Below are 22007 nucleotides of genomic sequence, written 5' to 3' on the forward strand. Positions count from 1 at the left end.
ACTCTTGGACCTGGATTTCCATCTTGGATTTTTTAACTTTCTTCTGAGATTTATCTAATAAAGGTTCCAAAACACAATTAAAATCACCACCAACTAAAATACTATCATTAGCTTGACCCAAACATAAAAATACATCCAAAATAAATACTTCATCTGCATTTGGAGCATAAATATTAAGTAAAGTCCAAAATTCACTAAAATTCTTACAATTCAATTTAAGAATACATCCTGCCTTTTCCTCCATTGATTGTAATTCAAAAGATAAATTTTTATGTATCAAAATTGCTACACCTATAGCTTTAGAATTAAATGAAGAAAAATATACATGCCCAACCCAGTTCCTTTTTAATTTCACGCTTTCCTTCACATTCAAATGTGTTTCTTGTAAAAAGGCAATATCAATTTTCATTTTCTTAATATATGCCAAGACTCGCTTACGTTTAATCGTACTATTTAATCCTCGAACATTAAAAGTAGCAAACCTCAACTTTGACATATCTACTATTATTACTAAATACCAATAATATCTTTACATAGAAACTCAAATCAATGTATATAGGCACTCAATAAAAAAACCCACAAACTAAAAACTAAAAAAAAATATAAAAATAAAAAAATAATAAAGAAAAAAAAAGAAAATTCCCGCCCCAAAAAAAAACTACCAAAAGGTAGTAATCCCCTAAATAAAAATTGGGTGTGGGTCACCCTCCAGTGGCTGATGACTAGTAAAGAACTTAGTGCAGATCTCTCTCTCCCCAGCCAAACAGTCAGTAACATCAAAATATCATAATAACAAAAGAAAAAATAAAATAAGAAAATTCTTCTTTTCATCCAGAAGATTCCAATTTCGAAGATCCAATTTCAGAAGGAGGTAGACTCGTTCCATTCCAGTTTTTCCCATTTCTGCCCTTTCTTCCATTTCCAGAGCAACCAGATTTTTCTTTAGGAGATAATGGTGGACTATGTCTTTGTCCTCTTATATCTGGCAATGAATCAGCAAAAATCATTGCTTCACGATCAGTTTCAAAAAACCAAAATTGATAGTCTCCATAAAACACCTTCAACACTGCAGGGTAACGAAAAGTAGACTTATAACCTTTACGCCACGATTTAATTGGATTGAATCGACGTTGACATTGAATGACCTCTTGACTCAGATCAGGATAAAAAAAGACTCTTCTATTGTGAATCAATAATGGGGTTTGTCATTGTCTCGCATTTTGTACTCCAAGTCGAAGTATTGCTTCTTTATCCAAATAACTCAAACATCGAATTATTACTGGTCTCGGTGATTGACCAGCTGAGGGTGTTCTTCTTAAAGCTCTATGGGCTCTTTCCAGTGCCAATCCCCCAGAGAAAAATTCTTGCGGAATCCAGTCTTTAAAAAAACAAAAAGGATCTTGTCCTTCTATACCTTCTGGCAAACCAACAATTTTCACATTATTCCTTCTGCTTTGATTTTCCAAATAATCTATTTTTCTTTCTAGCTCCTTCTCATGTTCTCCTAATTCTATGACTGATTTTTCCACCTTCAATACTTTTTCTGTGTTAGAAGTCACTTGTTGTTTACAGTCCAAAAAAGCAGTCTGAAATTTTTTAAATTCTTCATAAGATGCATCCACACGTGACTTCATACCAGCATTCATTTGAACCATTTCATTCATTTGAGATGTCAACAAATCCATTACAGGTTTTATAACAGCCTGAAAAACTACCTTCAATTGTGATTCAGTAAAGTTCTCTCTGACATAGTGGCAGAACAAGGTAACTGCAGCTCCTGCTGCAATTCAACAAAAGGCATTTTAAAAGATTTACTGTGGGTCTGGACTCCCAGCGACAGCATCCCGACTTCTTCAGGGAGTCGCCGCTGGTCTCCCCCCGCATCTTGTTGTCTTCTCATCCATTCGCGAAGAAAAACAACTTCTTCAGATTGTAATGCTGCCTTTTCAGCCTCCACTGGCAATCCTTGGTATTTAGGCAGTGAAGAAATTGAGCCTGGGGCTGCTTCAAGTCGTCTAGCCTCAAATCTTCAGCACTTCGAAAATGTGTTTTCTTTTGAACTTGAGATTTAGTCTTTTTACCATTAGTGGCCGTAATAATTCCTTAATACTTTAAACTAAAATTTAAAAAATTTAAACTTGGAAACAAAGGGTTAAAAAATGGGTATTTAAAAGTCTGGCCAGAGAGGTAGAGATTGCACGTCTAGACTCTACACCAACAGCAATAGAAATTCACCAAGACAAATGGTTACTTAAACAAAGGTAGTTTTTAATTTTCTTAAAACATAAAAACAGTATCAAACTTTAAGTTATTACTATTAACTTAACCCCCTTCTAATTCGAAGTGCACTTGTATGTAATGTGGCTATGTTCAGGAAAGTTCTTTGCTGTCAAGTCTTTGCTTAAAGTCCAATCATTCACCTCACTTCTCCGAGTTCACCGGTATTGGGCAATTCTTATACTATGCACAGAATTTAACAGTTATGAATTTTCAGCAGGCTCTGGTGTTTAAAGGTAAATGGTTACCGCTCAGGAAGGTTCTTGTTGGTTTCAGAGAGAGATTTGCTGCTCATTGGACACACACAAACTGATTTCCTCCAATCAGTCACTTCAGTGTCTTGCTGAAGAAACTTGCCCCATCATGGGTTTTCCAAATGATAACCTCTTCTTCCTACTCACTATAGAGATCCTCTTGTTTCCCTTATTTCAGGAGAAACACTCTAGCCAGCCATTTCCTCTTGTAAGGACTACAAGGGTTTTGAACAGGCTGAACTCAGAACTCACAACCTGTCTTCAAAACGGGTTTCTCAACAAGCTCGCCAGCTTGCCATGTTGCAGCCTCAAAAGCTACTGCAGAACTGACCTCTCTCTCTCTCTCTCTCTCTCTCTCTCTCTCTCTCTCTCTCTCTCTCTCTCTCTCTCTCTCTCTCTCTCTCTCTGTATTTGTAAAAACCAAACCAAACTAAACCTCCTAATCCAATCCTTGAAAGATCTTTATTAGCACTTGAGCCCGGACTTTTCCATTTGCACCTGCTTTGCCTCTCCAAAGTTACGAAGCCTAAATGTCTGGCTTCAGCAAAGCCCTTGCATTTTAAATGAGATGTTTTGAACCCCCACAATCTATCTCTTTTAAATACATATTTATATATTATATAAAATATAACCCATAGCACTACCTTTGTTGTTCCCCCAGCACCTACCCTTGTGTTCAATGAATGTTCTGCTGCTCTGACTTTATTTGTTCAATGTCTCTCAAACCTCTGCCGACTCACTTACACTGCCTCACCCTCGATTAACTCCTTTTGTTCATTTTCAAATTCCCTCCTTGGTCTCTTGTCACTTCCTGTGGCTCAAATGTGATTAAATATTTGTTTAATAATAAACCTTTTGAGAATTCTGAGACATCAAGGGTTCCCTATAATTCCAGGTCATTGTTAGGAGTACGTTATCATCAGAATTCTACAGCACAGAACAGGCACTTTGGCCCAACTTGTCCATTGCAGCCAATCTGGTCCCATTTGCCTGTGTTTGGCCCATATCCCTCCAAACCTTTCCTATCTGTGTACCTGTCTAAATGGCTTTTTAAAAAATTATCTTCAATATATTTAACAATCAACAACCATACAAAATACAACGTCAAGAAAACCCACCCCTCCAACCCCTCCTCTCTGTGTAAGTCCAATTAAATAGAGGAAAAAAAAATGAAGAAAAAGAAAAATCCCACCGTCAGTGCGCACAGTAAAACACATGGAGACATGTTAGCACCATGTGGTCTGCTAGTCAGTCACGATCGTAACCCTATGGTGGCACCAGTGAGGTGTCTATATGTTCTAATTAAGGCAGCCAGACTTTTAGGAAGGTGTTATAATCCCTTCTTAAGACTATATGTGATCTTATCAAGAGGAATGCAATTGTTCATTTCTGAAGACCGCCTATCAACGAGAAGAGGGGAGTCAGACTTCCATGTTACTGCTATACATTTCCTGGCCACGCATAAGGCAATTTCTGTGAATTTAATTTGGAAATTAGTTAGCGATCTACCAACACTTGTAAAGTTTCCCAGAAGACATAAAGATCTACTCCTGTAATCTTTGTTAGGAGGTTGCACAGGTTATACCAGAAGGGTCTCACCTTTGTAAGAAGGAAGCAACCTCTATCCCACACCTGAAGTACGTCTCTGATAACTCGGGTTTATATTGGTGTAATTTTTGTGGACTGAAGTACATCTGATGGAGAAAATTATAGTGAACCAGTCTATACCTGGAATTGATTGTAGCCAACAAACTTCCCTGACATAGATCTGCCCAGAGTTGTTCATCAGTTGTTGTGTCTAAATCTGACTCCCATCTCATTCTAGATGTATGCAGAACTGGCGTGGGCCCTCATTCATCAATAAAAAGTAATGACTTCTGAACATTATAATTCTCCCCACTTCTACCCATTCCTCTGGCAGCTCGTCCAAAGTAACCCATAACCATCTGTGTGAGAAAAGGTTCCTTTTAAATTTTTCTTCTCTCACCTTAAATCTATGGCCTCTAGTTTTAAATTCACCTACTCTGCATAAAAAGCTATGGCTTTTTACCTTATTTATGCCCCCTATGATATAATAAAGTCTTGGATCCCACCCGCTGCCTTGTGGGCAAAGCCTCTTTAAGCAAAGGCTAAGAGACGGTAAACTCGGAATTCAAACCACCTGCTGCCTTCCAGGTTTTGGCGAAGGCAACTCCGACTTCAAATCCCCAGGCTCGGCTCACCCAGCCGTCAGTATCTGGAAAGGGCCCCAGCTATGGGCAAATAGCACATGTTAGTCTGGTAGCATGGGTGGCAGCTGTGACAGAGCGCGGGGAAAAGTTTCCCTAGCGGTCTGCAACAGCAAACTCAGTGGGCGAAGGATCTGTAAGGGCAACAGCCAGCAAGCACGGTCTTGAAACAGACCACTGCGGGGCAATCCCACATCAAACTGACTGCCGTGCCTTGCACTCCGCCAGGCCCAGTGGCGTGGGACCCAGATTTGTCCTGGGTAAGCACTTGCCTCCAAGTCCTTGCCCCGCCACCTGGTGCCTAAAGCTGAAAAGCTACAAGGCTCCATGTTCATCTTCGCTTTCCACGGATGGATGGGACTTAATAAACCTGAATTCATTCTCCCTTTTGTTCAGAAGAAAAAAGTCTCAGCCTTTCTTTTTAATTCATGTCCCCCAGAATCTATTCTGCATCGATTCCAGATTTATATCTTTCTTACACCTGCGTGACCAAAACTGTGCATAATTCTCCAAATGTGAGTGCCGAAGACCCTGCCTTACTTTGAATTTGCTTGCATGTTTCTATTTATTGTTGTAAGGCGATTTATACGAATATTTGCACTGTGATCCTGCTGCAAAATGATGAATTTTGTGACTTGTTCGTGACAATAAATTCTGATTTACTGGTCGGTAGTCATTGAGTAAAGTTACCACACTCTTCTGGTACGGATGAGGCCTGTTTGAAAAGGGTGGGTAACCTGCCCTGCTGGAGCAAAATGTTGAAGATATCTGTGAATACACTGGCAAGTTGGTCATCAACAGTTTTCCATATTTCACTGGGTACTCCGTCGGACTGGATGCTTTCCTTGGATTCACTCTCCTGAAGGCAGCCCACACGACATCCTCAGATATTGACAATAGATGATATCAGGGGATGTGGACGTATGTAGTTGTGGTTCTTCCTTGTTCGGGGGGGGGGGGGGGGGGGGGGTTAAATCAGATGTAGAAGGCATTGAGTTCATCTGGTAGTGAGGCTTTGCCCGTTTCCTACTGCACTTGATTTGGTTTTAAATTTAGACATAGAGCCGTTTTCTACAAGCATAATCTGAGGCTCACTTTACGGTGTTAACTGATGTGAAACCTTTGTCTTTCCAACCTAAATTTGCATCTTGGAAATCAAGATGCAAATAAAATCAAGCCTGTTGTTAGGTAGCTGGTGGCAAAGTGATCCACAAAAACCAGTGACAGATGGATAAGGATCTGTTTGTGTACTCAGCTCACTCCACACAAAGACCCCCTCAGAGCTCCACCTAAACCCAGTGAAGCAGCTTCCAACGCACACAAGCATTCCCACCAAGGTTTGAACAATTCCACTTTATTGATGATCTTCAAACTCCTTGCAGGTGAAGCAATGGGATTCTCTGATCCGGTGAAAGTCCCGTATTTGAAATTCCAGTCCCATCCTGAAGACTTGTTTGTGGATGGCCTGCCAGATGGCATCCCACTCAAGACACCCAATTGCTTTGGAATTTCAAAACTTCAGAAGATTTTAGAAGTGGGTGAGAACATACGGTTTATCATCAAAAGGTAAGGAATCTTGGAAGTGAGACAAGCAACTAATGTGACTGATCGAACTTCACTTAACGACCCTCAAGCAGGACACGAGTTTTGACCCCAATCCACGTCTGGATTCCTGACTGACTCGCTCGCTCAGGAAGTTTCCGCCCACTAATACAACTAGCACAGAGCAGTTGGTCTGTGAATGGGGGACGGACAAAAGTTGTTTAGGTACATAAAACACAAAGCTAATTGAAATAGGATGGTGTTTGTAGGGAGAAAAAAAATTACCCGAGTTGTTAAACTCTCATCAAATTGTAGCCCAGCAGAATATATGGTGCCATTTCTCAGTATAGGAGACTGAGAACAAACAGGTCAGAGGACAGACAGGTCAGACTGGAAGCTCAACAGGGAGTTAAAGTGACAGACTTGTAGACAGAGGATACCTGTAGGGTGGAGGAGAACCACAGGCCAATCCACAGGCACTTGACATCTCTGAAGGGACTCTCTTTTGCTTTTCTTTCTCTTGTTGGGAGGACCTGGCTATTCCAGTGGCACTCCTGTGTGAGTCTTTATGGAAGGAAAAAGTTGACAAATTTTGTGCATTTAGGAAAAATGTGTGTCAGGACGTAACAATAACAGGAATAGATGCTGCTGCCCTGGGAAGGGATGCCTGGATGGTGGGAAGGGAAGGAGTAAAAGAGCATCTCCCAGGGTTGCTTGGGACAATACCAAGAGGAAGAATAGTCAGTGGAGAAATGAAGAATAGACAAGGTTGAAGGGGGATATCTCCAGAATGATAAAAGGGAAAGGGAAGGGTGGATGTGTCTGTGGTGGATTCCTTTTAAGCAGTGATGTCATCAACATGAAAACCATGTGTTAAATCAAAAAGAGCCTTGCAATCCAGTGACCTACTTTTATCTGAGAGAAGGGGCCATTGGGCCCATCGAGTTCATGCTATCTCCCAGAAGAACAATCCCATCAGTCCCATCTCTCGCCCCCCCCCCCCCTCCAATTCACCACTGCCTATTCTCCCTCACATCCCCGCCCTTGATTCTTTAGCTAGTACCTCCAGTAAGGATGATTTACAATTGCTGGGTAACCTGCCAGTCCCCACTCTTTGGCATGCAACAGGAAGCACCTGGCGGAATTACAGGGAATCATGGGGTTAAAGGACAAACCCTACCCTGGGTCATGGTTGAACCTGGGTTGCTGCTCAGTGTCCTCCTGCTGGATTCTCAAAGGAGTAGATGAGCTTCTGGAAAGAGATGTTAAATTGGTTTCTGCTCATCATTGAGACCTACCTCCAGGTCAGCAATAGGTCCAAGATGGCCATTTTGATCATCTTTTCTCTCCTGCTAGTGATTTTTAAAAATTTAATATAGATTTTAATCATAACATTGTAAATAGAATCAGTCCACATCTTTTATTGTACCATCAATCCAATACAATATTTGCTTTCAAACAGTCCATGTGTCATGTTGCACAGGGCCTTGCCCCTCAGTGTCCAGGGTTCACAGGACCCACGTCTCTGATCTTTTCATAGTGGGCACTGAGCTTCAGTGCGCCCCTCGCCACGGACTGTTGCACCTCGGGATGTGCCTGTCCACAGCAGTTCCTCCAAGTAGATGGAGGACTTGATGTTGATCTCATGGTTTCCCCCTGGGAACAGCCCATTGGAGCACAGGGCCCTGTATTATTGCAACTGGTTGTGGTGAAACTCGAGGAGGATCATCTGTATCCTTTTCTTGACCTTCTTGGCAAGTGCACAGTGTGTGAGGACGTGGACAACCATCTCCCCTACACCACAGCTGCCTTTGAGGGCAGCGTGCAGTGGAGTTAAAACTCTGACTTGGCAGGAAGGATCCGGTGGTTGAAGCCTTAAACCACTGGCCAAGCAAGCTTCTGGTGTTTGTTTGAGGTTGGTGGTGGAGTGCTCTGGTGATGAGGCATTCGGTTGAATAACTTTGGCAGTCCACTTGAGAAACCATCCCACAAGAACCATAGAGTCTTCCAGTACAGAAACAGGCCCTTCAGCCCATTCTGACCCTGCTAGCCCATTTTTGCCCCATATCTCTGTCAGCTTTTCCATGTACCTGTCTAAATGTCTTCTGAACATGACATTTTTACCACTTCCTCTGGCAGCTTGTTCCTTCTACCCACCACCCTCTGTGTAAAGAAGGGGCCCCTCAGGTCCTATTTTGACCTTTCCCCCTTCCCCCCAGCGTTAAATCTATACCCTCCTACCCTGGGAGAAGGTTTATGACTGCTGAGCCTCATGATTTTATAAACCTCCATAAGGCCCCCCCGTAGCCTTCCACATTCCAATGAGAAAAGTCACAGCCTCTCTAGCTACTCCTTATAATTCAAGACCACCAGTCCCAGCATCTTTCTTTTGAATCTTTCTGGCACCCTTTCCAGCTTTGTGCTCTCCTTCTGAAAACTGCAAACAAAAAAATTTTCCGTGAGGTCACTCCAATGTTTTGTATAAATGTATTTGATGTCCCCGCCTCTGTAACTCAAAGCCCTATCTGATGAAGGCCAGCTTGCCACCCTGTCTTCCTGTGCTAGAATTATGTCCTACAAGACTCCCAAGGTCCTTACCATTCAGCTTGTAATTCCTGCCTAGTTTGGCCCATCCTAGTGCAACATCTCACATTTGTCTGAGTTAAATTCTGCTGGTTCGCCCCACAGGATGTTCCATGCAAACCAACGATTGATAGGAAAAGTTGCTGGAGATTTTTTAATCTATGAACAAAAGGGAATGTGGCAAAACCCAACTGAATTCCTGAGTCCAACAAGTACGCCTGTATAGTGATGGGCGGCTTGGTTGGTGTAGTGGTTAGTGCAACACCTTTACAGCACCAGTGATCGGGACTGGGGTTCAAATCCCGCGCTGTCCGTAAGGAGTTTGAAGGTTCTCCCCGTGTTTGTGTGGGTTTTCTCTGGGGGCTCCAGTTTCCTCCCACCGTTAAAAACATACTGGGGGTGTAGGTTAATGGGGTGTAAATTGGGTGGCACAGACTTCATGGGCCGAAATGGCCTGTTACTGTGCTGTATGTCTAAATTTAAAATTTAGTGCACATTTTTTCTCATAAATGTTATTCAAAAAATGGAACTAAGTTGCTTTTATTGGATGAAAGTTAAGTTCCAGATTAACGTGTAGATATCACACTTGCAGGCCGCAACTTCTGCTTGAAGATGTGCAAGACACATGCAAGGAAAGAGCCAATTCAGGAGGTAAGGAAGCTGCAATGAAGCGCCTATCATGTAATTCATCTGATTCTAGCCCATACCCCATCCCTTAACCCACCCCTAACATGATAGTCTGGTCAGTCAAAGTGACAGCAAGGTTGTTGTGTTTGCTCAAGATTTCCTGTGTATTTGGGTAGCGAGAATGGGTGCAGTCCCAGTCTGGTCATGGTTTTATAAAGGATCACGCAGAATCTCACACTGAACTTTGTAGAGGTTTTCAGTATTGAGAAAGGGCGGTGCGGTTGACGCAGCGGTCAGCACAGCACCTTTACAGTGCCAGCAATTGGGGTTGGAGTTTGAATTTCCCCGTTGTCCGTAAGGAGATTGTACATTCTCCCCGTGTTTGTATGTGTTTTCCCGAGGGGGGGGCTCCGGTTTCTCCCACCATTCAAAGCGTACCGGGGGTGTAGGTTAAGTGAGTGTAAGTTGGGATGAAATGCCTTGTTACCATGCTGTACATCTAAATTCAAATTTAAGGAAGGGTCCTGACCCAAATCATTGACTGACCATTTCTTTCCATGAAAGAAAGTTCCTCCAGCTTTTCTTTGCTTAATTCCTCCCTTTCTGTGTCATGCATGTCTCCAACTGACAGGAGTAACTGAACGGCCACTCCCATATCATTCCCCTGCTGATTGCCCATTGGCCTCAACAACTACTGCTGGTATTGATATAACACCTTTTCAAGCAGAAAATCACCCCCAGGCTCCAAGAATGTACAAATGAACTTTGGGCCTCCGCTCAACCAAGGTTCAAGATGAAGTTTATAATCATCTGATTGCACAAGGTTGAACAGGGATCTTTGGTCCTCGGTGCAAAACAGACCGGCACATACAGTACAACCGCAGGGAAAATATACATAAATAATAATAGTAAATAAATAAATAGATGCTTAGTGAGCATGAGAGTCTTGGATGGTTAGTGCAAGCAGCATTCTCACCACCCGTGGGAAGAAGCTGATCCTCAGCCTGGTGGCACTGGCTCTGATACCCCTGTATCTCTTTCCTGACAGGAGTAGCTGAAGTATGCTGTCTGTGGGGTGGTAGGGGTCCTCTATGATTTTGCATGCCCTCTTCAGACAACAGTTAATGGTTCAAAGTCAGGACCCTTAGAATGGAGGGAGAGAGACTAAAAGAGGGAAAGAGAAAAAGTGTAAAAACAGCTTAGAGGCCAGTGCAATAGGGACATTTCAAAAAACTTTTCGACAGGCTCATGGATGTAAGAAACATAGAGGGTTATGGGAAAGAGGTAGGGAAGGATTAGATTGATGTGGAGTAGGTTTACGTGGGTCGGTGCTACATTGTGGGCCGAGGGGCCAATACTGTGCAGTAACGTGCTATAATCTATGGGAGATGGAGGAGAGATAGGAAGAACAAAGGGAATGTCAATGTTAGGGTGAGATCAGATGACTTATTGTAATAGTTAAAGAGCAGTTAAGATTAGATTAAGCTTCTGTTTAGCGCGCACTACTTTGCACAAAGGTGTTTTTGATTACCATTGAATTACAAGAAATGTGCAGGGAGAGGAACAACATAGAAACAGGTCCTTCGACCCAGCGAGTCCACATAGAGTCAGAGAGAAGAACAACATAGAAACAGGTCCTTCGACCCAGCGAGTCCACATCCACCATCAAGCATGGCCTGTCAAAGGCATTCCAGCAGTAAGTTTGCATAAACTGATCATTTGGTTACAATATTTCTGACATGCAAATGGGCCGGTGAGAAAACTTAACCTCTGAACACAGAGGTTATCACAAAAGTATTTTACCTCAAACCATCATTTTTACCCAGAGGTTCATCTGGCTCAACTCCACACCACACACCATCCATGAATCCTGCCCCTGCCTCCCCACCTCCTCCCCCCACACATACTTCATCATTTTGGTTTGGTGATGCCTGCCAAAGATCATATTTTCACCTGGGGGTGAAATTCTGCAATGGTGTTTCAAGACAGAATATTGGATTCAGGGAAAAAAGTGCGGTTAAATGAGATGCATCCCAAAGTTGGGCAGCGTGGTTACCGTAGCATTTGGCGCCACACTGTTACAGCGCCAGTGACCCGGGTTCGATCTGCCGCTGTCTATAAGGAATTTGTACGTTCTCCCGTGTTTGCATGGGTTTTCCCCAGGGGCTCCAGTTTCCTCCCACCCTTCAAAAGAACACAGGGGTTAGAGGTTAATTGGTGTATTTGTGGTGCACAGGCTTGTGGACTGGAAGGGCCTGTTACCTTGTTGTATGTCTACATTTATAAAAAAATGATCTGGATAGCTGGGCCTCCCTGATGGAGACTTTTACATCTCATTGGCAACTGACGTGCTGCCAGAAGACAAGGACAGCAAATGTGGTTCTTATTCAGGGTGAGGAGGAGAGGGGCAAGAAAAAGCTGTGGTTAGTGGCCATTGAATCTTCTGTCAGTGGAAAGGAAGTTACGTGATAAACCTCTGAGGGGCAAAATAAATCCACATTTAGAAAGGTGGGGATCGTTGTTGGTGGGAAATTCTATTTGAGTAAAGAATTTTCAGAGCTGTAACTGAGGATATATAGTGCCCTCTATCATGCTTGGGGCATGGACACATTTTTCCTATAGTTTTCAATTTTTAATCAAACAGTTCACATATGATTAAATTGCCAGTCGAGATTTTATTCAAAGTTATTTGCATGCATTTTGGTTTGACCGTGTAAAAATTACAGCTCTTTTGATACATAGTCCCCTCATTTTAGGGCACCATATTATTTGGGATAAACAATGGTGTGTAGTAATCATGTTTAGTACTTTGTGGCATGTATCTTGTTTGAAATGACTGCTTGAAGTCTGTGATTCACTGACATCACCAGGTGCTGAGTATCTTCTCTGGTGGTGCTCTGCCAGGCCTCTAATGCACCCATCTTCAGCTCCTGCTTGTCTTAGCAAATTGTCCCCAGTTTTCTCTTCAGCATATGGAAGGGATGCTCATTTGGATTTGGATCTGGTGATTGACTTGGCCATTCGAGGATTTTAGAGTTTTTAGTTTTAAAAAACCTCCTTTGTTGCTTTAGCACAATGTTTGGGATAATGGTCTTGCTGTAGGATGAAACACTGTCCAATGGGTTTGGAGGCATTTGCTCGAACTTGAGGAGATAGTTTGTTTCTATATATATCAGAATTCATTTTTCTGCTGCTTACATCATCAATGAAGAGAAGTGCCCCAATACCTGTGGCAGCCATACATGGCCAGGCCATAACACCCTCACCTCCATGTTCCTCAGATGAGGTGGTACCCCTTTGGATCTTGGGCAGTTCCTTTACACCTCCACCCTTTGCTCTTGCCATCACTCTGTTAATACAGGTTAATCTTGGTCTCATCTGCCCACAAGACCTTTTTTCCAGAATTCTGCAGGCTCTTTTAAATACTCCTGGCAATCTGTAATCTGGCCATCCTGTTTCTGTGACGGACTAGTGGTTTGCATCTTGCAGTGTAGCCTCTGTATTTCTGTTCATGAAGTCTCCTGCAGACAGTAGTAATTGACACGTCTACACCTGCCTCCTGAAGAGCGTTTCTGATCTGTTGGACAGGTGTTTGGGGATTTTTCTTCACTGTGATTAAAATTTTGAGAATTATTATCAAGAAAACACCAGAAGTGATGGTCTTCCTTGGCCTACCAGTCCCTTTGCGATTACTGAGCCCACCAGTACACTCTTTCTTAATAATGTTCCAAAGAGTTGATTTTGGTGATCCTAAGGTCTGAGCAATATCTCTTCCTGTTTTATTCTTGTTTTCAGCCTCATAAAAGCTTCTTTTACTTTCATTGGTACAACTCTGAAAAATGGCAACTACAGACTCCAAAGCTTAGAAGCAGCTCCAGCTCTCTTGTACCTGCACCAATGAGTACTCACAAACTCCTGTGAAGCTAAATGTGCCAAACATGAGTTGGCACATGAGATGCTAACCTTCAATATCCAAGGCATAGAATATAAAAGCAGGGAAGTTAACGTACAGCTTTATGAAACATTAATGAGGTCACATCCGTAATGTAGAGTGCAGTTTGATCTCTACAATGTAAAAAGGGATATGATTGATATGGAGTCAGAGTAGAGATTTAACAGCATGTGGCTTGGGATAGAGTGTCTCAATTACAAAGAAAGACTTGATAGATTAGATTTGTTTTACCTGGAGTGGGAACGGCCAAGACAGGGCACTGATAGAGGTATATATGAGGGATTATGAGAGATGTAACTGCTCTCCATAGCAGAAATTGTGGCAGGCTGCACCAAAGGAAAACACAGGCGCAATACTGTTTGGGGCAGAGAGAGAGAGAGAGAGAGAGCTCAGCTTTATACCATGGGCCCTCTGAGCCCGTCCTAGTGGTCGGATGTCATTAGGCCGGGTGCTGTGTCTCTAGGCCACCTGTTGGCTGAGTGATGTAGCGCAGCGTATCATAACAGAAGTATCAGTAACAGTGATTTATAAGAAGGATTAAGACCTTTTTCACCCAAAAGCTGGTTGAAGTTTGGGAAAATCTGAAAATGGTCGTGCAGGCAGAGATTCTCACGACATTTTTGAGGCTCCGCTAGCTCAGTCGTTAGAGCACTGGTCTTGTAAACCAGGGGTTGTGAGTTCGTTCCTCTCTGGGGCCTCATTTCTGAGGGGGGGCACTGGACTAAGTGGTGACTCTTTGGTAGATAAAGAATTTCATGTATGTTACATTCTAAATGTAGCATTTTATGAAAAATTATGGATCCTTTACCTTTAAGAAGTTTTGAGAATGAGCACTTTAATCATAGATCTCCGTGGATCAAGAGTTGACAAATGGGATTACAGTAAAAGTCCTAGAATCCAGACTGCTCGGGGATTGGATTGGTCCGGATTTTCTGGATTCTCGGACAGTACTTTTAAAATTAAAATATAAGGAGAAAGAAATAAGAGATGAACTGGTAAATTTTGATAGTTTATTAATTCGCAAATATAGCATGCTTCATTTATCAAAACAAGCAGGTTTAAAGAAAAATAAACACTTGACAATGATGTAAACGTAACATTTTTTCACTACGAAAAATAACCGTGTAGTGCTTGAAATTATGTTTAAAACTGAACATTGTGAAATAAAAATACAGTTTACAAATGAATTACTTGGTGATAATATTACCTGTGTTAAGTGTGGCCATTGTTGTCACTGGGCATCTATGGGACTTATGCACGCATACACATGCACAAAAACCTGCTAAATTAAAAAAGTTTGAATGTCTTGATTCTCGGGTGATCCAGATTTCTGAACTTTTATATTATGGCTGTGTTCTTGTTGGCCAAAGGGCTGAATGGCTGTTGTTCTATGATTTAGTAAGCAAGCAGAAATTCACACAACTTCGACTTGCAACTATGGCATGGAGAATCCTTGTGTGTGAAGCTACTGCTTTTTTTGAATTCACCACTGAGTGGTGCTCTGCCCTCTTAAACAAAACTAGCACATGTCTGAGGGAAGGGAATCTTTCACCTAAGGAAGGAAAGGGAAGTCGTGTGGTCAGCATGTTTGGAGGGAATATGATGAAGGGAAGAGGAAGGGTTCCATGAAGGGAAGAGGAAGGGTTCCATGAGCAAGGTGAACTCAGAGGTGGAACTTACTGAGTTGCTCCAGCTGTTGGGTTAGTTTTGCTTTTTAATTTGTGTAGGTGGATGTACAGGGCCCTCCATGTTTGGAACAATTTTCTTTTATTTGCCTCTGTGTTCCACAGTTTTAAATTTGTAATCAAACAATTCACATTAGCTTGAAGTGCACATTCTAGATTTAATTCAAGGTTATTTGAATACATTTTGGTTTGACCATGTAGAAATTACAGCATTTTTTATACAGTCTCCAAATTTCAAGGCACCATAATATTTGGGACATAGCAATGGTATTTATATTAAAGTTTTTGCATATTCCTTACATCCAATGTGATTCACAGATATCACCAGGTGCTGAGTATCTTCTCTGGTGATGCTCTGCCAGGTTTCTACTGCAGCCATCTTCAGCTCCTGCTTGTTTTGGGGGATTATCCCATTAAATTTTCTCTTCAGCATATGGAATGGATGCTCAATTAGATTTAGATCGGGTGACTAACTTGACCATTCAAGAATTTTCCAGTTTTTAGCTTAGAAAAACTCCTTTGTTGCTTTAGCAGTACATCTGGGATCGTGGCCTTGCTGCAGGCTGAAATGCCGTTCCCTGAGCTTTTGCTCGAACTTGAGCAGATGAGATGTTTCTATACACCTCAGAGTTAATACTCTCATCAGCAGTTACATCATCAATGAGGAGGAGTGGGCCAGTACCTGTGGCAGCCACACATGCCCAGGCCATAACCCCCCACCACCATGTTTCACAGATGAGGTGGGACACTTTGGATCTTGGGCAGTTCCTTAACGCCTCCACACTTTGCTCTTTCCATCACTCTGATACAGGATCATCTTGGTCTCATCTGTCCTCAAGACCTTTTTCCAGAATTCTGCAGGCTCTTTTAACTACTTCTTGGTAAACTGTAATCTGACCATCCTGTTTCTGTGGTTGACTAGTGGTTTGCATCTTGCAGTGTAGCCTCTGTATTTCTGTTTATGAAGTCTTCTGCTAACATGATTATTCACACATCCACACCTGCCTCCTGAAGAGCGTTTCCAATCTGTCAGACAGGCGTTTAGGGAATTTTCTTCATTACAATGAGAATTCTTCTGTTATCAGCAGTGGAGATCTTCCCTGGCCTACCAGTCCCTTTGTGGTTACTGAGCCCACCAGTTCGCACTTTCTTCTGAATGATGTTCCAAACTGTTGATTTTGGTGATTCTAAGGTCTGGGTGATTATCTCTTACTGCTTTATTCGTGTTTTTAAGCTTCTTTAACTTCCATTGGCACAACTCTGGGCCTCAGGTTGAAAAATGGCATCTACAGACTCCAAAGGTGATCAAAAGCTTAGAAGCAAGCCTAGCTCTCTTATACTTGCACCAATACTCGAGTACTCACAAACACCTGTGAAGCCAAATGTCCCAAACATTATGATGCCCTGAAATGAGGGAACTATGTAGAGAAAGTGCTATCATTTCTACGTGGTCAAATCAAAGTGTACACAAATAACCTTGATTAAAATCTGGAATGTACACTTTAGGCACATGTGAATTTGTTTGATTACAAATTTAAAACAGTGGAGCACAGGAGCAAATGAGGGGAAAAAAGTGTCTTTGTCCCAAACATTATGGAGGGCTTTGTAACAAGTAAAATGGAAAGACTGATGAGGTCATTAATTGCAGTCCTGAATGAAGTAACTAGTTGGGTGCCATCAATTCCAACCCATTTGACATCTTACATTTTCCATCACAGACAGTAGGGTAGGTGTCCAACAAGGATTGACCTCTTAGCCTGAATGAAGTAACTAGTTGGGTGCCATCTATTCCAACCCATTTGACATCTTACATTTTCCATCACAGACAGTAGGGTGGGTGTCCAACAAGGATTGACCTCTTAGCCTAAATGCTACTCAGAAACGATCTACCTGTCATTACAAAATGGCAGAACTGGGATGATTGGAGCAAATGAGAGTTAGAGAAGGATTTTGGATCCATTTTTCTACCTCTGTGTTTATTTCAGTTTCAACGCAGGATGCCCAAGAGTCTCTGAAAGATGAAGCAGCACAGCTGAAGAGGCAGATCCATGCAGGTTCGTGCAATTCATGCTAATAGCTGGACTGAAAAAAAGTTAAAACACTTCCCAGATGTCTTTTCATCTCCTCTTCCTCCTACTCAGGCAGTCCCTTGGGATCGAGGATGACCTGCTTCCACTCCAGTTCCGAGGAGGCTGATGAGCCCAATATGGGTCTTGCAGACCCTGCCACAGGTGGGTCAGGAAGTACCTGAAGGGACAGGGGAATGGGTATTTGGGGAAGTATTGTGCTCCTTCTGCTAATTACATTGGGCTTCCCTGTGTTCCCAGTGAAAGAACCCAGCGTTCTCAATGTCATCCTCAATCTTTAAAGTTCACGTTTATTATCAACTGACTGCACATGCAACCAGACTAAACAGCATTTCTCCAGACCCTGGTGCACACACAGACACACACAATACACAGCATATTATAATCGCATGCATACATAAAGATACAAAACACAATTTTGGGATGATTTATTGATTACAGGATATACCGTTCATCAACTCACAACCTGCAGGAAGAAATAATTTCCCAGCCTTGCAGTCTTGATTTTGGTGCTTCTTTACCTCCTTCTTGATGGCAATGGGCTACACACTGTGTGCTGGATAGAAATGGTCCTCTATAATTCTTTCAACCCTATTTAAGCAATGCCCGTGGTGAATGTTGTCAATAGAGGAAACGGAGACTCCAGTGATCTCCTCAGCTGTTTTACTGATCCTCTGACATGATCCATTAGATGTCATGGACCAGAAATTTCCACAAGTTCCTGGAAATGCTGCACTTTTCCAAGGGAGCTTTGAGAACGTTTGATTTTTTTTCTATCCAGGGCACAGAATAGAGTATATGTTTCAGGATCAAGCTCAACGCTGTGTATATAAATTGCCTGAGCCTTTTGACTGGATCCCAGACAGGAATTCATTCCCAAGCATTTGTTATTCCACACACAAACCTTCAGAAAACTTAAATGTAGAGCAGATTTAAATATCAATTGGTTTTTTGCCTGTAATCACTCCCTCTGTCCATTCCTGTAACTTAATGGCAAATTGAGTTGTTGCAATTTTTTCTGGATATTGAAATAAAACCAGTTTTCGGTATTGAACTCTCCTGCTTTTCTCTACTAAGCATCTGAAAAGTAGGCCCCATGGCTGCAACGTATCTCTTGAACACAGCTGTGGAGAAGCGCAGTGTTTCACTAACAACCACTGAACAGCAGGCTGCCAGGGTCTGTTTCAGCCCCCTTCGACATTCACCGAGCAAAGCTTCTTCCTGATGAACAAACCAAGCAAACCACTTCATGGCAGGGAACACTGACAACATCCAGCCAACAATGACAGATTTGTACGTAGGGCCTCAATAAAGCACTGTTTCCACAAAACTGAGCATTTTCGAGGAAACTGCATAATGAATGTATACAGGAGTGAGGTGTATAACGAGATCTAAAGTATCTGAGTCAAAGACTGGCATTGTCTGAATTTCATGAACCTCACTGAGAAGAATGGTGCAAGCTGCATTTTGCCATTTTAATTCTGGAGGATTACCATCCATAGCCTGGGTCCCAACAGTTACACTGCTTACTCGAGACCCAGCAGACAAATGACTATGGCACTACCAAAACCATTAGAGCATAGAATATTGCAATGTAGACTGACTCCACATTTCTAATTGTTTCTCACCTGTGTACTTCATTTGACCTCCCCTTAAAAGCATCATCAAAGCCATCATAACTTGCAAAGTAAGGACATTGTTACGGGCCCAGAAGACCCCAAAACCCAGCAGCAATAGAAATTCACCAAGACAAATGGTTACTTAAACAAAAGTTACTTTTATTTATCTTTAAGCATGAAAAAGGATCAAACTTTCTTATTACTATTAACTTAACCTAACTTAAACCCCTTCTAATTGTATGTAATATGTGTGTAAGTTCAGAAAAGTTATTTGATTCACAGTTCAATTTCACTTCTCTCTCCTCCAAGTTCACCGGTATCAGGCAATTCTTATCCTGTGCACAGAATTTAACATTTATGAATTTCACCAGGTTTTGGTGCTTGAAAAGTAAATGGTTACCACTCAGGAAGGTTCTTGTTGGTTTTCAGAGAGAGATTTGTTGTTCCTGGACCCAAACTGATCCCTTTTAATCAACCATGGCTGTGTCTTGCCGAAGAAACTTGCCCCATCAGGGTTTTCCAGATGATAACCTCTTTCTTTCAGGCCATCACAGAGTTCCTTTTTGTTTCCCTTATTTCAAGTGAAACATTATACAGCCAGCCATCTCCTCTTGTATGGACCACAAGGGTTTTGACCAGGCTGAACTAAGAACTCACAACCTGTTTCAAAATGGGGGTTTTCCACAAGTTTGCCAGCTTGTCCTGTTCCATTCCCAGTTGCTGCTGCTGAACTGTAGAACTGAATTCTCTCTCTTGCTCTCTCTATCTCTCTCGCTCTCTCTATCTCTCTCCCTCTCTCTATCTCTCTCGCTCTCTCTATCTCTCTCGCTCTCTCTATCTCTCTCGCTCTCTCTATCTCTCGCTCTCTCTATCTCTCTCGCGCTCTCTCTATCTCTCTCGCGCTCTCTCTCTCACTCAGAGAAAACCACATGATCCTCTTAGAACAGCAAACTGCACTCAGACAAACTACGGCACCAGACCCAATCTTCTGAGTTCGTTCAGCTGTTGCTTTCCAAAACAATAATCCATTATTCCACAGCGTGTCCAATTAACACCCACTTGGAAAGTCCTTATGGGCACTTCAAAGTTTGTACAAAGGCACTCAGAGCTTGGACTGTCTGGCTTAAGCCAAGCTCTTGAATCTTAAATGAGATCTGTTTTGAAGTGTTTGTATGTGACCTACACTAAAAAAAAACCTGCCACAATTGATCTCCTTTAAAACATTCTATATACCATATAAAATATAACATAATCTGTCTCAACATGATGAGCCCTCATGGGGAGTAAAGTGAGCATTTTGTTTTGGGTACTGATTGGGAGGGGATGTGGGGGGAAAACTTACCAATTCTTCAATCACACCCTGAATTCCAATGTCACTTTCTTTATTGTGCTAGAAATGCCAGATAAAGCAACAGTGAAGCACCTGACAAACTCGGATGGAAGTAAATCTAACAATTCCCTAAACATCATTGAAGTGACAATCCCAGGTGAGGAAAGATCATCCTGCGCTGGTGTGATGTGATGGCAGAGAGTAACACAGCTTGAGGGGCTGCTCCAGAGACCATACAGTGCCCTCCGTTATCAAGGGACATATATTTGTAGTGTAGCGAAAGGCAGACTGTGGCATTGGTGAATTGCCTTCACTCCAGCACTGATTCTGGGAGCTGAAATGCCTTTGTTCAGCTACGTGAGGCATAACCCAGAGACGAGCAATTTTGGAGGACTTCTGGATGTCTTAATGCCTGTTGGGTAATTTGAATGATTAAGGAAGACTTTTTTTCTCTATGATCTCCCAAACAATGTCAGTGGTGATAGGATAACCCAAAATTAACCCACTCCTTCAGCTTGCAGCTGATTGCAGTTCACATTAGAACTATACAGTACAGAAACAGGCCCTTCAGCCCATCAGAACTATCATTCTGCTGAGATCCATTGCCCTGCATCCATTGAACATTCGTGCATCGTTTAATGTCATCTGCCAATTGGGACATGAGCATGGATTACCACCATGCCTCACCCGTTGCATTCTGACAACTTGGGGAACACCTCGTTAAGTCTCCATTTCACTCCCTGTCCATTAACCAATACTTAGTCCATGTTGTGAAGAATAAAGGCAAGAAATGGTGGAAAAACTCAAGCAGGTTCAGGCAGCATCCACAGGAAGTCAAGGGTAACCAATGTTTTGGGCCTGGGCCCTTCGTCAGGTGTTACTGCATGTCCTGCGCATTTGTGTATGATATGTAAACAAAAAATAGTTGCCATCCCCGGAGCCCAGGTTTATCTTTGTAATGTTGTAATTTTGCAGAAAGCTATGATGCAAAGCTGACCAGAGTGGACATTGCCAACAATCTCCGAGAACAAGTGCAGGATCTCTTCAATCGGAAATATGGTAACTTCTGTCTTCCCTCTGAGTCTTGTTTGGAATGTAGTCTTGCGAATTGTTCAGAGGAAGCGGTGGATTTGTGCAGTGTGAGCCTGTTGGCTTGCTTCGGGTACCCGCGACTTCCTAAGCAGCTAAGAGCCACGCCCCCACCAGAGACCCATGAGTGGAAGGGAGCAGAATCCAACATTTCCCTCTGCTCTCAAAATGGATGGGAGCAACCGGATACCCATTCCAGGCCTGTGGGATCTAACATCAGATCATGCTCATCTGGGGATTGTTTTATAAGCCCATAAGATATAGGAGCAGAAATGAACTATTCAGTCTGCCCCACTATTTAATCACGAGCTAATCCATTTTCCATTCTGCCCCACTGCCTGAGCTTCTCCCCTTTGGACCCCCAGCTAATTAATCTCTCCCTTAAATGCACCCAATGACTTAGCCCCCACAACTGCCTGTAGTAAAATATTCCACAGACTCATTACTCCTTGACTATTCTCTGCATCTCTGTTCTTAGTGGACGCCCTTCAATCCTGAAGTTGCGTTCGCTTGTCCAAGACCCTCCCAACATGGAAAACAACTTTTTGACATGTACTCTGTCCATGCCTTTCAACATCCACCCCCTCATTCTCCTAAATTCCAGTGAGTGCGGGCCAAGAGTTGTCAAATGTCCCTCATAGGATATCCTTTCTTTCCTCGAATCATCCTTGTGAACCTCGTCTGAAACCTCTCCAACAACAGCACATCCTTTCTTAAATGAAGAGCCGAACATT

General features: G+C 42.5%; 1 protein-coding gene across 9 annotated transcripts in view; it reads left to right on the plus strand.

The window, feature by feature from the left end:
• The window catches only part of gtf2ird1 (GTF2I repeat domain containing 1), a 235753-nt gene that overhangs the window by 159672 nt on the left and 54074 nt on the right, over positions 1–22007 (plus strand). For all 9 annotated transcript variants that reach the window (XM_069910946.1, XM_069910941.1, XM_069910950.1 and 6 more), the window contains 6 exons: positions 6142–6325; positions 9477–9535; positions 17134–17202; positions 17290–17379; positions 20249–20341; positions 21160–21243. In XM_069910946.1, the coding sequence (XP_069767047.1) occupies positions 6142–6325; positions 9477–9535; positions 17134–17202; positions 17290–17379; positions 20249–20341; positions 21160–21243 (579 nt within the window). The remainder of the gene's footprint in view (positions 1–6141; positions 6326–9476; positions 9536–17133; positions 17203–17289; positions 17380–20248; positions 20342–21159; positions 21244–22007) is intronic.

The sequence above is a fragment of the Narcine bancroftii genome, chromosome 14 (genome assembly GCF_036971445.1).
Source record: "Narcine bancroftii isolate sNarBan1 chromosome 14, sNarBan1.hap1, whole genome shotgun sequence".
Taxonomy (NCBI): domain Eukaryota; kingdom Metazoa; phylum Chordata; class Chondrichthyes; order Torpediniformes; family Narcinidae; genus Narcine; species Narcine bancroftii.